Here is a 13538-nt window from a genome sequence, read left to right as displayed (position 1 = left end):
TAGAAAGATATAAAACGAAAATTAAAAGCGAACCAAATTCTTAAAATAGACGTAGGGTCTAGCCATTGAAATCTTGTTCCTGGATGAGGTATGCCCAAGTGAAAATGTATTAAGAAAAAACAATTTAACTACACAAACTAAATATTTTGGGGCAACTAAGACGTATATTAATTCTGTCGATCACCCAACCATCCTCCCATCTTTAGCGAGTGAACTGCAGTCAATTAATTGAAATACAAGAAAAAGTAAACCCTCAGTGATGCGGGTGACAGAAGCACCAAATCGACTCTTAGCAAGATTCCATGACAAAAAACAATTGCATGACATTTCCAGGTATTTAATGACGTTCATCAAAGTCCAGGTTTTCCATGACGCGTATGAACCCTGATCTTGTGTGTATATCTACTTTTTATCACCAAGTAAACTTGATTAATATTTGGCATGTGTGTATGTGAACCCATTTATTCTCGCTGTGGAACCCATGGTAAGACAAAAAGGCTGTAAAGACCTACCTGGATTGTGGGAAAATATAATATTCAACAGATCCTGGTCTCCCCAAGTTATGTTCAGCTTGTACTTTTTCAGCAAAGGCATAAGGATTTCCCCCCAATGCAGGCGAACAATGGTCATGTCATTCTATATGGAAAGAAATGATGGTTTATATCAAGTTATTCTCATATTCCGATGTCAGATCTTCATTGAGAACCGTTACAAATAACGTTACACTGTACATATTGTCAAACAAACTAAAAACTCAACCTAATTATAAGTCTCTGATTGTGACTCAAAACATGGATTGCAATGGAAGAATTTACCGTAATGGTTTACATTTAAAGAACCAGATTTGTGAGAGTGAACGTTATAGTAAGTGTAGATCGGAAGCTTGAAATTTACAAATCTTATAGCACCACCTGTTGGACAACTTTGGCAACTATTGGAAGTCTAGTAATACAATCCTATAAATATAGGATATATATCCAGTGACCCGCTCAACAGCAGGCAGTGGAAAGCAGTTAGGAGGAATGGAGACCTCTAATGACTAGCACTTTAGGCTTTTCAGCACAAGTGTGTAATTTTAGTAAACGGTTAAGTAAATAACAGTTTTGCTGGCTATCACATAAGCAGAAGTTTGAAAAGTTAGTTATTTAAATACAATCTATTTTCTTGACTAATTTTTGTTTGGTGTGCATTTAATTTTCTTGATCTACATTAAAATAAGATGTTGCCACTTTAAGCTGACCTCTGAGCCTCAAGATCGCTCATCCCAAACAGGGTTACAGTGACAAGTAACAACTTTAGGGTGGTTCCATGCATAGCATTTAAAGAAAAATGCCATGGCTGGATGTTAGTTGTAGGTTAATAAGATATGCTAAACACAGTACAACATTTTTTGTGGTTCCCCCTTCATTACTTTGGGTGCATTTTTGGTCCACTGTATTTATTTATTTTTTAATGCAGCACACGTTTCAGTCTTTTTTTCTGGTGCTTTTCCATATATTTCTCTATAGGTAAAAAAAATGTATTAGGTGGCCTATAGTCATAGCAGTTTGTGCTGAGCGGCTGGGAACATGCGGTAAAATTGCACGTGGTTTTTACCATAAATTGCGGCAGTTTTCGTTTTAGGCTGTGCTGCTTCTAGTTGAAGCCTGTGTACTTCACCTGTACAAGTCAAATAACTGGAAAACCACATCAACTTGCAGTAAACCAAAATGTTAAAAGTATGATCCCCTTAGAACACACTAACAAGTAAAGGGGACGACTCTTTCAGTGATCTTGGCATAGGACACAGATCATTAGAGATGAGCGAACGTACTCGTTTCGAGTAATTACTTGATCGAGTACCGCAATTTTCGAGTACTTCCGTACTCGGGTGAAAAGATTCGGGGGGCGCTGGGGGGCGTGGCGGAGCGGGGGGTAGCAGCAGGGAACAGAGGGGAGCCCTCTCTCTCCCCCTCTCCCCCCCATTGCAACCCCCCCCCCTCACCCACGGCGCCCCCCGAATCTTTTCGCCCGAGTACGGAAGTACTCGAAAATCGCGGTACTCGGGTGAAAAAGGGGCGTGGCTGAGTAGGTACGCTCATCTCTACAGATCATGCCTAAAACATTCTCTCAAGAAGTCAAATGGAGGAACTGATCAATGGCTATACACCATACGTTTAATGGCATAACTGCCATTTATACTATACTTAGCAACTTTGTGAGCCTCGCACCTCTACAATAGGCGTATGGGAGCACGGACTGAACGTGTAGAAAGCTGGCAACAATTGACAACCTTATTGAACTACTTCTACCGATGCAGCTAAAATGACCAAACCCACAAATTAGAAGGGATCTACACAAACCCGTGTTCATGTCTGTGTGTATGAAAATGCTAAAATATGGAATCACTGGTTGTTTTTTCTCTTTAAATGAGAAGATCATTTCTATAAATCAATATTTCTTTACCTTAAAGTGTTTTCTTCTTATACGTGTCATATTCATTAACATAACTCCAGAATTAATGCCAGTCTTTCCATAATAAGGGTGGCGTGCAAATCTGTTATACCATCCTATGCGGGGCTCTTCATGCTCTGGAGCCATAGCAGCAACTTGGGTAGAATTAAACTTATTTAGAAAGGACCAGATATCATCCACAGGACGGAGGAAGAGAATGTCTGTGTCCACATACAGCAAAGAGTCCACATCTTTGAGAATTAACTGTAAAGAAAAACAGCATTATGACATGCACTGAAATAATATTGCAGTTTTCCTGTGATCCACAGCTGCACATCTCCAACTTGCTAATAAATGGCGACTAAAGGTTTGACTGATCATCTTTGCATAACCCCAAGTAGCTAGCTACTTAAGAGTTAATGCAGGCAGAGTAGGATACCGCCACAATAGCTCAGAGAACAATGAAGTTGTTTTGTATATGCCAACAGCTGCATTGTTCTCAGAGCATTCAGTTGGTGTCCCGCTGAGAACTGCCAGCAGTATACCAGCTGAAAGAATACTATCAGCGCCACCAGCTGAGAAAATCAATGTGCGGCGCTGATAAGAGTCATCCGTGATTTCTAGCTAAGAAAAGTGCATGATGGCCGAGCATTTAGATGCAACGGTTATAACTCAAAAGATGGCTTTTGAGCGAATTTTGAGCAATATTTGTTGTGTCTAAATGGGCCTTAACATCTCCTGGTAAGGTCCATCTCACTAAAGCTTTGTGCCTACACTCCAACTCTTATGCCAATCTACACGTTTACAAACCAACTCTGTAATTAGTACAAAAGTAGTGGACAAATGGAAGGGCAGGAACGTCAGACCTCCTCTACCCCCTCGCTCTCATATACCAATGCTGCATAGAGTGGTGCTTCTGTATTGCCACTGGCATGAGAGGGCAAGTAGCTGCCTTTTACAGTACCATCCTGTTAGAAGAGGAGTAGTGCCGGGGACATGAAGGGAGCAAGTGTTTCTTCTATATGAGGGCAATGCTCATGTTGGGTCTCCTTACATTCTACCAGGGCCATAACACAAATAATGCATTTTTTGTATGTAACTTCCCAATACAGAACCAGCTCCTGCTAGAGGGAAGTAAGTAAACTAACTTCTAAAACATTTTCCATGGCATTTAACCCAATTCGTGAAATAAATAATTATATAGAATACAGAGTGTAAAAACGGACCTGTAAAGAAACCCTATATAGGGGGGAATTTGTGCTCATCTTTTCTCCAAGATCTCAGCCCTGGCTGAAACTAATTTGAGTCAAATGATGCAGCTGATTGTGACAGGTTTACACTCTTGGGGCCGATTTGTAAAAACCGGAAAATAAAATGTAACAAATAAGTACATTATGTAATACTCCTTACCGGCAAGAACAATCTCTGTGATGCACATGGCTTAAAAAGTTTCCTCCATTCTGCAGCATTTTCTGACGGGAAGGATATAGGGTATAGTGTAAACTTGAACTTTTCAAAAGATCTCCAACTGTTGAGCTGTAAAACAAGAAAGCATTACTCTCCGTCTCCACACTTAACGCACCTTTGCACGGGATGACTGTCAGATGCATAAGTGCCCGACAGCCTTCCAACGGTCTACCGCCCAACTATGGCACCTATGCTTTACACAGGAGCAATAGCCGTTCTTTCTGGTCTGCCTCCATTCACGGTAAGCAAGCAGTTGTTCATAGTTGAATGACTGTCCGTTCATACAGTCCGACAGTCACTTTTAGTTTTGCTAAAACCAAGTAACTACTGCAAGTGAGCGATTCCTCGCTCAATGACCAGTCGGCGGTCACATGTACACGGGGTGATTGGCGGAATTTGCTGTTTCCAGCGAGAATTTGGGCGATAATTGCTCCCTTTTAAAGATGCCCTATGTGGTCAAGCAAATAATTAACATCTCATCTCAAATGCTGTGAGCTTTATTAACCCTTGCATGACCAAGGGTAATTGATGCTCCTCTCTTCACATTCTGCAGTTCTGGAATCCCAACTTTCAAAAAAAAAAAAAAAAATCATAACTGACTTTTCCGGCAATACGGCAGTGTGAGGGCTTGTTTTTGCGGGGTGACGTGCAGTTTTTGGTACCATATTGAGATTCTTATGACTATTGCTTTTTTACTGAATTTTTTTCTTCAGAGCAGTTGCAGGCGGGTGCAGGTTGGAAGAAACACCCTGCCCACAACGTTCGGGAGTCCCGTAGGCCTCCTGCGATAAGATCTCCCAGTCTGTAAAAAGCTGTCAGAAAAAGCCAGTTTACATCAGGCTTCCCCTTATGGTTTAAGTTCAAAATCCTGAAAACAAGCTCGGGATACAATCCCTGGAAGGAAGCCATCAAAGCCATTGTAGAAATCTGCTCAAATGAAGATCTCCATTTTTGGAAGGTTTCCGTTTGTTTCTGTCATTTTGTGCCACAAGTAACATGGACTCCGTAAAAAGAAAAGGCCCGCGCTCTTTGGGACCTGAACACCAGAGTCAGAGCCTGACTCTGGTGTTCAGGTCCCAAAGAGCGCGGGCCTTTTCTTTTTACGGAGTCCCTATACGAAGTTTCTTCAAGTGGGTCCTGCTAGCCAGCAGGATACAGAAGCCCAGCAGCCGCAAGGACACGCCAGATTATTCTAAAGCCGACGAGGATGTGGAGGTGCTGGTGAGACCGCTATATAGGGGTGCTCGCCAGACACCGGGTGAGTCCAATTGATTTATCTATTCATCTGTCTTAGTACTCTAATTCAGAATTAGAGTAAGTATTTGGAGAACATATAGCTCCAAGCCAATACGGGTAACGCCTCCCTGACCTCTTTATTGCACAAGTAACATGGAAGGACCTCATTATTTTTTCTAGCACAATATGTTATGAACAGGTCCCAAGAATGTCTCCATAGCCATCAATATGTAGGTTTACCCTGGTGTAGATTACTGGATGACACAGCTTTTCAGCCATCAATCTTCCTAAGGCTGGAGTCCTGTTTAGGTTTCCAAAGGATTTTCCCCTATCCTATTTAATGACAGCTAGAATGCCACTGAGCACAAACACATTAGGAGTCGTGTCTGGAAGACGCAAGGAAACTCCAATGGTTTTCTTCCAACTGTCATTCTCAGTCAGTTAGCAGCAACCATCTGTGGAAAAGATACAGCTCCCAGGCTGAAGACTCCCTGAAGACTACATCAGTAAGCCATGCAGCCACCAGCAGAAACTCATACCGTGAAGGAATTTTGCTTTTAGTATCATTGCAAAAAAAGTGAAAATTACTATTAGGAGGAAACAAGAAGGAAATTGCAGATTACCAAAATTAAACCGGGTTCTAGCAAATTACTCACAATTGCACTGAAGTCGTTATGCAACTGGTCTTCGGCAAAAATATGAAATTTAAGGGGCTTTATACTAAAAAGAAGTGCAGACTTGAGCATGGTAACAGTCTCTTCCAGCCGATCACCACAAGCCACGACTGCTAAGTGCATGGGATCCAGATCCAGTTCATGTTTTTCAGGAGGGTCGTATCTACAAAAAATAAACATACATTGGACTCATATTTCTAATCAACATTCAGTTTTAATCAACTTTCCATAAATCAATGGTAGCAGCAAACATAAGAAACTTTGTAACATATCTTATTACAGGAAAACGATTCTTTGTCCACTTATCAGACCCCCAACCCCCGTCCTCACTGATTATGCATTGCAAATCCACTAACAATTTTGTAGGAGAGAGAAGACCGATTTTCAGCTTCACTAACAGATCACGTTATAGCTGCCCAGTGAAGTCTATGGAGAGGGTAGCGGGGAGGAGGAAGCAGAAGCCTAGCAGCTATGTATACTCAGCAAAGGAAATCATGCTTTCCAATTCTCCCTCATACACAAGCAGCAGCAACATGGAGAAAATTATGCAGCCGTAAGAAGCCATGTAGCTACAAATCCAGCACTGGGTTGAGACAGCAAAACACCTATTAGAGCCAGCAACATCTTTGCCTCTCACTGTAGCTGCCTCCTCCACCTTCTCCCTCCATAGACTTCTAAAGGCCCATTTACATGTAGCGATTATTGCTCAAAATTCGTACCGAACGAATGAAAATGAGCGATTATAGTTACATGTAAAGGCAGGCATCGTGCACTTTTCGTCTGAACGATGGATTTTAAGGTGAACTTAAAATTCATTGTTCAGCCACAGAGAGATAAAGTATCTCCCAAAAGACTACACGCTGTGTTCGCCACAGGAGTTGGGAGATTACATTCTATTCTGCCGGGAGCTCCAGCGAGAACAATGCAGCTGTGTGCATAGCTGGGTGTACGCTTAGTCACATGCTGGGCTCTGCAAACAGCTCCTGGAGGCCCTTTGACATGCAAATGAAGATGATAAGGTGTTAATGGCAATTCCTGTCCATTAAAACTTTATGCAAAAAGATCGCTAAAACTTTCAATCTTTTGAAAAATTATCTTTGCGTGTAAATGGGCCTTAAGGGCAGCCGTGACTTGATTGCTCTTTGCTGTATGGATTTTATCAGTGAATTCTGATAGAGTCTTCAGTGAAATTGGTCACACAAGACCCCAAACCAGCCTTTATTACTCATTTATTACATATGTTATGTTACACTGAGCAACTTTGTAATTAACTTGCTATTTGAAAAAGCATCGTCTTGCCCCCCTTTCTGTCAAATCCACTTCTGCTGTCCTATACACAATCCCATGAGCCCTTGTGACTCAGTCTATGGGTCTGTCAGTAGTGGGTCATCTTTGCATCTAGATGAACTGCGCATGTACTGACGTCCTTCAGTCTACATAGGTAAATGGGTTCATCCAAATGCAAGTGTAGCCCACTGCTAGTGGCATAGCTGCTGATGACGTACATCGAGCCGCAAAGACTTATGGGATTGTGTACGTGACATCAGAAGAAGTGCAGTGGATTTGACAGCATGGGCACATGACTATAGTCCAGATAAGTGAGAGGTGCTTGCTTTTCATACAAAGTCAATTACAAAGTTGCTCAATGTAGCATAATCAGTAGTATAAAGGCAGGTTTCAGGTATCAGACAACTCTTTTAAGTCAGAGGGGAAGGAGAAAAAGGAGACTAATAAGTGATCAACATACTGAAAATTTTCTGCATGGAAATAGACCTACAGTGTAAATCTGCAGTATTTCAATTTATCATAGGGGTTTTTCACAAACTTTTCCTTGTCGATTTCATTGAGGAAGTCAAAACCTGCAATGTAGTGTATTGTTGCAGATTACATACAGATCCGCATCAGAATCCACAATTGCAGATTTTAAACCCGTTGACCGTTTTTTTATTCTTTTCAGAATGGATGCCAATTTATTTTGCGGCAGAGATTTTCCGCACCAGATCCGTATTGTTTGCATTTTTCCTTAAGAGGTAAAATCTATCATAGATGGGATCAGTGTAAGAACCCTGGATCCACTGATCAAGCAATAACAAAAATCTTGTACAGTTTGCAAAGGAGAGGTGGCAGTCATAAGCGAATACAGGGACTGAATGATTGCTGTTTAAACCAAACGAGCCAATCATTTTTATACCTACAGAAACTGAGCGATGAATGAGAAGCGAACGATTCTTGTTCGTCATTCAGTCTTTGACTCGTGTTTAGATGGAATAATTGTTCACTTTTGCTCATTTGAACGATTTTTTGCATAATAATCGTTCAGTCTAAAACGCAGCATACGTCCTGGAGGTATCCAAGTACTGCAAGACCCCGTTAGTACCCAGGAAAGGCTACTGCTATAGGTAAAATCCAGTTCTGACAACTAATGCACAGCTGGCATCGTTACAGTCAATTACTAATCTGTTCTTTAAAGAGTAGCTACACTTTTACTTCTCCCATATAACAAATAAATAAAGCCTGCTTTATATATTTTGAGTCAACTTGTTCCTGTGCATCCATGTCTGTCACCGGCGCCGTGTTAATTAATCTTCGGCCTCAGCTACTCAACCCTCGGCAGCACGCTGTACATGGAGAAGCTGTTCTATACTGCAGACAGCTTCTTCCCTTCACAGCACCTGCTTCCTTTAGGCCGGCTTCACACGGCCGTGACGGGTTCCGCCGCGAAATTCCGCAGGGGAGCCTGTCACGGCGTCCCCCTGGAGACCCCATACTTACATGCGGATCCGGCGTCCTCGTTCCCACATGACGCTTCCCCGCCCACCGCCGTCGCGTCATGTGACACGCCCACCGCGTCATATGACGCGCCGGCGGTGGGCGGGGAAGCGTTTTCACGCTATCTTCCGCTGTGCTACAGCGGAAGATAGCGTGAACGGACGGCTTCCATTGACTGCAATGGAAGCCGTCCGCGCGTACACCCGTGGCAGATAGAGCATGCCGCAGGTGAGGACGGGTGAATTCACGGTGCGGAATTCCGCGGTGGAATTCCACACCATGAGCACTGAGCCATTAGGTTCAATAGAACCTAATAGCTGCGGGCAACGCAGCGGATTTCCGCCGCGAATTACGCGGCGGAAATCTGTTCGTGGGAAAGAGGCCTTATAGTGGCCCAGAGTTAGGGCCCGCACAGCACTTATCTAGTTACCTCAGGTGGAGTGTCTTTATGGGTCTATAGGTTTGTGTCTGTGTTGTTAATTGTTGTAGAGTTATGTATACTGTCCTCCCCCTTTCATACAGAGGTCACTGTCTGTGTCAACCAACCTGTGTGCGTCCGTGCTTAGTACTTGCTCTGCGTCTTGTCAGTCATCACTGTCTAGCTCCAGATTGGTTAGGGGGAGTTGTTGGGTTAAGCCTAGGCCAGGGAAGAGAGAAGAAAGGAGAGGCAAGAGGAAGAAGTAGGCAAGTCGAGCTCAAGCGTAGACCAGCCTAGGGCTCCCCAGGTTCGGCCTAAGTTGGGCTGAACTCCCTAGGGAAAAACGCTGGGAGTCAGGTCATGGAGTCAATGGGTGGAGTCTTTTTCTTCCCTGCTAGGCAGGAGCCTAAGTCAGGGTAGACCTCGCGGAGTCCAGAGGAAGAGTGCCATTTTCAACTGTGAGCTATCTTGTCCTTGCCAGAGCAGAAGTTAGTGATACAAACAGGAGAGCCCGCTCCAATCTCAATAGAGGGAAGAGAAATTTATACCTTATTCTAACTGTCTAAGAATTTGTTGCATCGGTTATCAAATATTTATTGGCAAATTGCTCAAATATTTGGACTGCTGGTATACAGTAAACTGTGTGCCTTCAGTTTACCATTGTTTCACTGGACTGGACTCTTATTTCTACACTACATCTCATCTGTAAGGCACTGGCGTCACCTAACATTTAGACCTTCCCTACAGTGGACTATCATTTTGAGGGATCACCGGAGGTAGAGCAATGGAGGCAAATTAATGAACGCAGAACTGGGAAAAGATCATGGGGCAAAGGAGCCAGTAGTATGCTTGCAAGACTCAAATATATAAAGCAGGCTTTAATAATATAGGTGCTATATGGGGACAGCTGTGTCTGCAGCTGCACTAGAGAGAGCCGTGCAGGCACAGCTGCAACTCCCTCTTCTGCTATACAGTTAACTACCGTAGCTGAAGACAGATTTCTCAGCCCCATCTTCACCTAGCTGCATAGCTGAAGGGAATTCCTACCAAAAACGTACAGAATAAGCTGATCAACCCAATTGCAAAAATGCTTATAATCGTCTATTCTGTACATTTTTGTAAAAAAAAAAAATTTAAGTGCAGATACCCTTTACTTCTGCTTTTTTTTAATTGAAGTTCAGTCAACAATACAGTGAAGGAAGCAAATGTAAATGCTACATAAGGTCAGCACAGTAACATTCATGTGATGTACTAAAGTGACCTCTTTGTCCACAGCTACAGTGTGCAAAAGCGTTTCTTGTGAGTTCGCCAACTCCTGTCTAAATACTTAACACTGTGGTAGTAATTATAGCCACACTTGGAAGACACTGACCAACCTTTAACTTAGGTTCTCCATATAGAAAACTCAGTTATGTAGTGCTGAAAAACAGTCACAAGATGGCACTGTTTCCTAGGTAAATGTAGCAACAGACTTTTTCAGAACCTATATATAAGCAACCTTGGCATAGTAGACTCAAGTTGTTTCTTGTACATTTTTTGTCTAGAATGTATCATGTATATATTTTTAAAGGGCTACTCCAGTGAATTTATTTTTTTCTATTTCAGCATTATGCAATTAGCCCCCCAGTATATATACAAGTTAGTTTTTTTCCTGTTTGAAACTCCTGGCTTCTTTTTCCTCAGATAATCATGTGATTTCAATTCTGTACAGCTCAGATTTATTGGGGGTTATGGATTCATTTTTTAGTCAATTTCACAGTCTGTGTGATGCCGTTACATGGATCTACCACTGACACTGTGTTGAGGGGCAGCCAGGCGCTCCTGTGACAGTTACTGATGATGATCACACAAGTATAATAGTGGAGATCACAGCTCATTCTCCTGACTATATACTCATGGTCTGCAGCGTATTTAGGTGAATATAGAAAGTAATGATAAACGGCCCCCCCTTCAGGTAGAATGGTATATTCTAATGCTAATGCTGGGCCGATTGCATAATTGTGGGATACATGTGAAACTGAAAGCAAAAAACCTAACTCTCAAGATGGTGGCTGACAGGAGACCGCACCGCATAGAAGTGCCTGGAATACACAAACTGCACTTGAACAGGGGAGCTGGTGAGTATCAGAAAAGCTCCCCGGACACTCACTATGTTTATGGGGCTCAAAGGTGATTACAGATGGACTTTAACCCCTTTCCGCTATACATTTACATGTACATTTACATCCTGTGGTGGTCGGGGTATGTATGAAAAGAGATCGCGGGGCGATCTCCCTCCATACAGCGCGGGCGCTGGCTATTTCTTGCAGCCGACACCCAGCGGCAACATCTCCACTGAGCCATGTGGCTGAGCAGAGCCATTAACCATTTAAATGGCACAGTCAATTCTGACAGTGGCATTTAAATCCCCCGAACATACAGCACCCTGCGAGGAGATCGCAGGGAGTCGTGCATGTGTCATGGCACCCGGGGAACTTCTGAAAGGCCTCAGGGTTGTTTAAGCAAAACGCCCCATGTGGCAGCTTGATAGAATTCCTACCCGATTGGTGTAGGATGTAATGCTATGGTATTACATCACACTGCAGGAGCAATCAAAGTATCACAAGTTGTTGTTTCCTGTGAGGACGTAGAGTAAAAATTAAAACATTAAAACTGTACTAATTATTGAAAAAAAAAGTAATAAAAATAAAAGTTATCCCACCCACCCTCTTTTTTCCATATTTACAATAAAAATATAAATTATAAACCAAAATACATATTTGGTATCGCTGCGTTAATAAAACTTTAATCTATCTATCACTATTCTTCTTCATCTCTTCTGGCCGGGGATTGAAAAATACCCGCCTCCTGGAAGCACTGCCTCTGATTGGCTGACTCTTAGCCAATCACAGCCAGCGCTCGATGAACCAATCACAGCCATCCATCTAGCGCTGGCTCTGATTGACTAAGCATCAGCCAATCACAGCCAGCGCTTCCAGGAGGCGGGTATTTTTCAATCCCAGGCAGAATAGATAAAAAAAAAAAAAAAGAATAGTCCTGGGACCTGGGAAGAAGCTGCAGGAGCAGCACCAGACAGCGTTTCTAAAGTAATGTATACAGTCTTTTTTTTTTTTGTTAGTTTGTTATTTTCTGCAGCTACAGCTTATTTTCAGGGTAGGACTTATATTTCAAGCCCTACCCCCCCCCCCCCCCGCCCCCCTAAAATCCTCACATGTGGGGCTACAAAGTTGCGCGACTTTGTAGCGTTACAAAATTGCGGAATCACCGTAGAAACACGGTGATGCCGTGTCGCCCCTGTGAACGAGGACTGAATGGCATCTTGTCTAGTTAAGAAATTGTGAGGAGGCGCACTATTGCAGTGTGAGGAGCTGGATGGTCGTATTGACATATTGTCTGCAACCTGGGCCGTTTGACCAGACTGTTGGGACCAGCGGGTGCACACCACAAGATGACTGGGCTCCGGCCACCTTCAATAGACCACCAGTAAAGAGGATTGTTTAACAAGTACGAACAGTTCCAACTCCTTCCTTGTTTGCCATTCAGACAAGTGGCACAAACATTACAGGTCCGTGTCTGACGGAACCATTTCCAGGCACTCAGCTGAAAAACATTTGGTCTGACGGCGCCTGTTACAAGCACCAACTTTATCAGCCTACAGGGTCCATTACAACAAATGTGGACCAATATGCTGTAGGATACTATACGGAACCTGTGGGCCTCCATGCCTTCCCATATCACATCTTGTATCCAAGGTAGAGGCGGTACAACAGGGTACTAGAGCCTCCCTTTAAGGGCTACGTTTTCCACAATAAATGATCCTTTTTCTCTGATACTGTAATCATATATCAATGTAACAAATCACACATAGTAAGTTCCATTCAATTACGACAACCCCTTCTAGGCGTTTTTTTTGTTTTTTGTTACAATGAGCGCTTGTTGATCGGGATAACTGCAGCGGTGAAAAAGAAACCTAAAGAAAAAAAAGACGCAAACAAAAACAACAATACCAGTTGATTCTAACTACAAAAACTTTGCAGTCTCTCCAACTGTTCGCTTTGGCTGCATCTCAGGCCCATATATTGAAAAGTTAAAAACCCTGAATGTTACGCCCACTTGACAAACCAAAAAGCTTGCATCTATTCCTTTACAAATCCATAAAGACAAGTCCTACCTAAACGCAGCTTCCCAAAAGCAGTCTTTTCCACAAACACCAGTGGGCAGCATCCAATAGGGATTCCAGAAAGACACAGAATAATTCTTACACCTGACAGAATAAGATACAAAAGGTTCCAGCTATTAGAGAGCTGCAGATCAGGAAAGAAAAGGTTAGAAAACTCTCAAGGAGTGTAAAACACAGGTAAAGGGGCTTCTCCATAACTGCAGAATAATGCTAATCACTACATTCTCTTAACCCTTTGCAATCCAATTTTGGATTCAGGGTTTTCTAGGGGGCTTTCTCTTTCTGCCATTATACAATGGCACCATCTGCTGGCTAGAGCCAGTACTGCGATATGTGACATGCTGGAGAGGCCCCCGACAAC

The 13538-nt window shown here is 42.8% G+C and overlaps 1 protein-coding gene across 2 annotated transcripts in view; it reads right to left on the bottom strand.

Annotated features, from left to right (window-relative positions):
• The window catches only part of GXYLT1 (glucoside xylosyltransferase 1), a 49563-nt gene that overhangs the window by 21995 nt on the left and 14030 nt on the right, over window positions 1–13538 (bottom strand). Inside the window, exons 2-6 of one of the 2 annotated variants that reach the window (XM_066591744.1) lie at window positions 13169–13261; window positions 5793–5973; window positions 3844–3969; window positions 2446–2697; window positions 513–636 (exon numbers count right to left, since the gene is read on the bottom strand). In XM_066591744.1, coding sequence (XP_066447841.1) covers window positions 513–636; window positions 2446–2697; window positions 3844–3969; window positions 5793–5973; window positions 13169–13261 — 776 coding nt within the window. The remainder of the gene's footprint in view (window positions 1–512; window positions 637–2445; window positions 2698–3843; window positions 3970–5792; window positions 5974–13168; window positions 13262–13538) is intronic. The other variant, XM_066591746.1, reaches the window with a different exon arrangement.

The sequence above is a fragment of the Eleutherodactylus coqui genome, chromosome 2, assembly GCF_035609145.1.
Source record: "Eleutherodactylus coqui strain aEleCoq1 chromosome 2, aEleCoq1.hap1, whole genome shotgun sequence".
Lineage (NCBI taxonomy): Eukaryota > Metazoa > Chordata > Amphibia > Anura > Eleutherodactylidae > Eleutherodactylus > Eleutherodactylus coqui.
The sequence above is the reverse complement of the archived record's forward strand: the minus strand, read 5'-3'. Positions and strand labels throughout refer to the sequence as shown.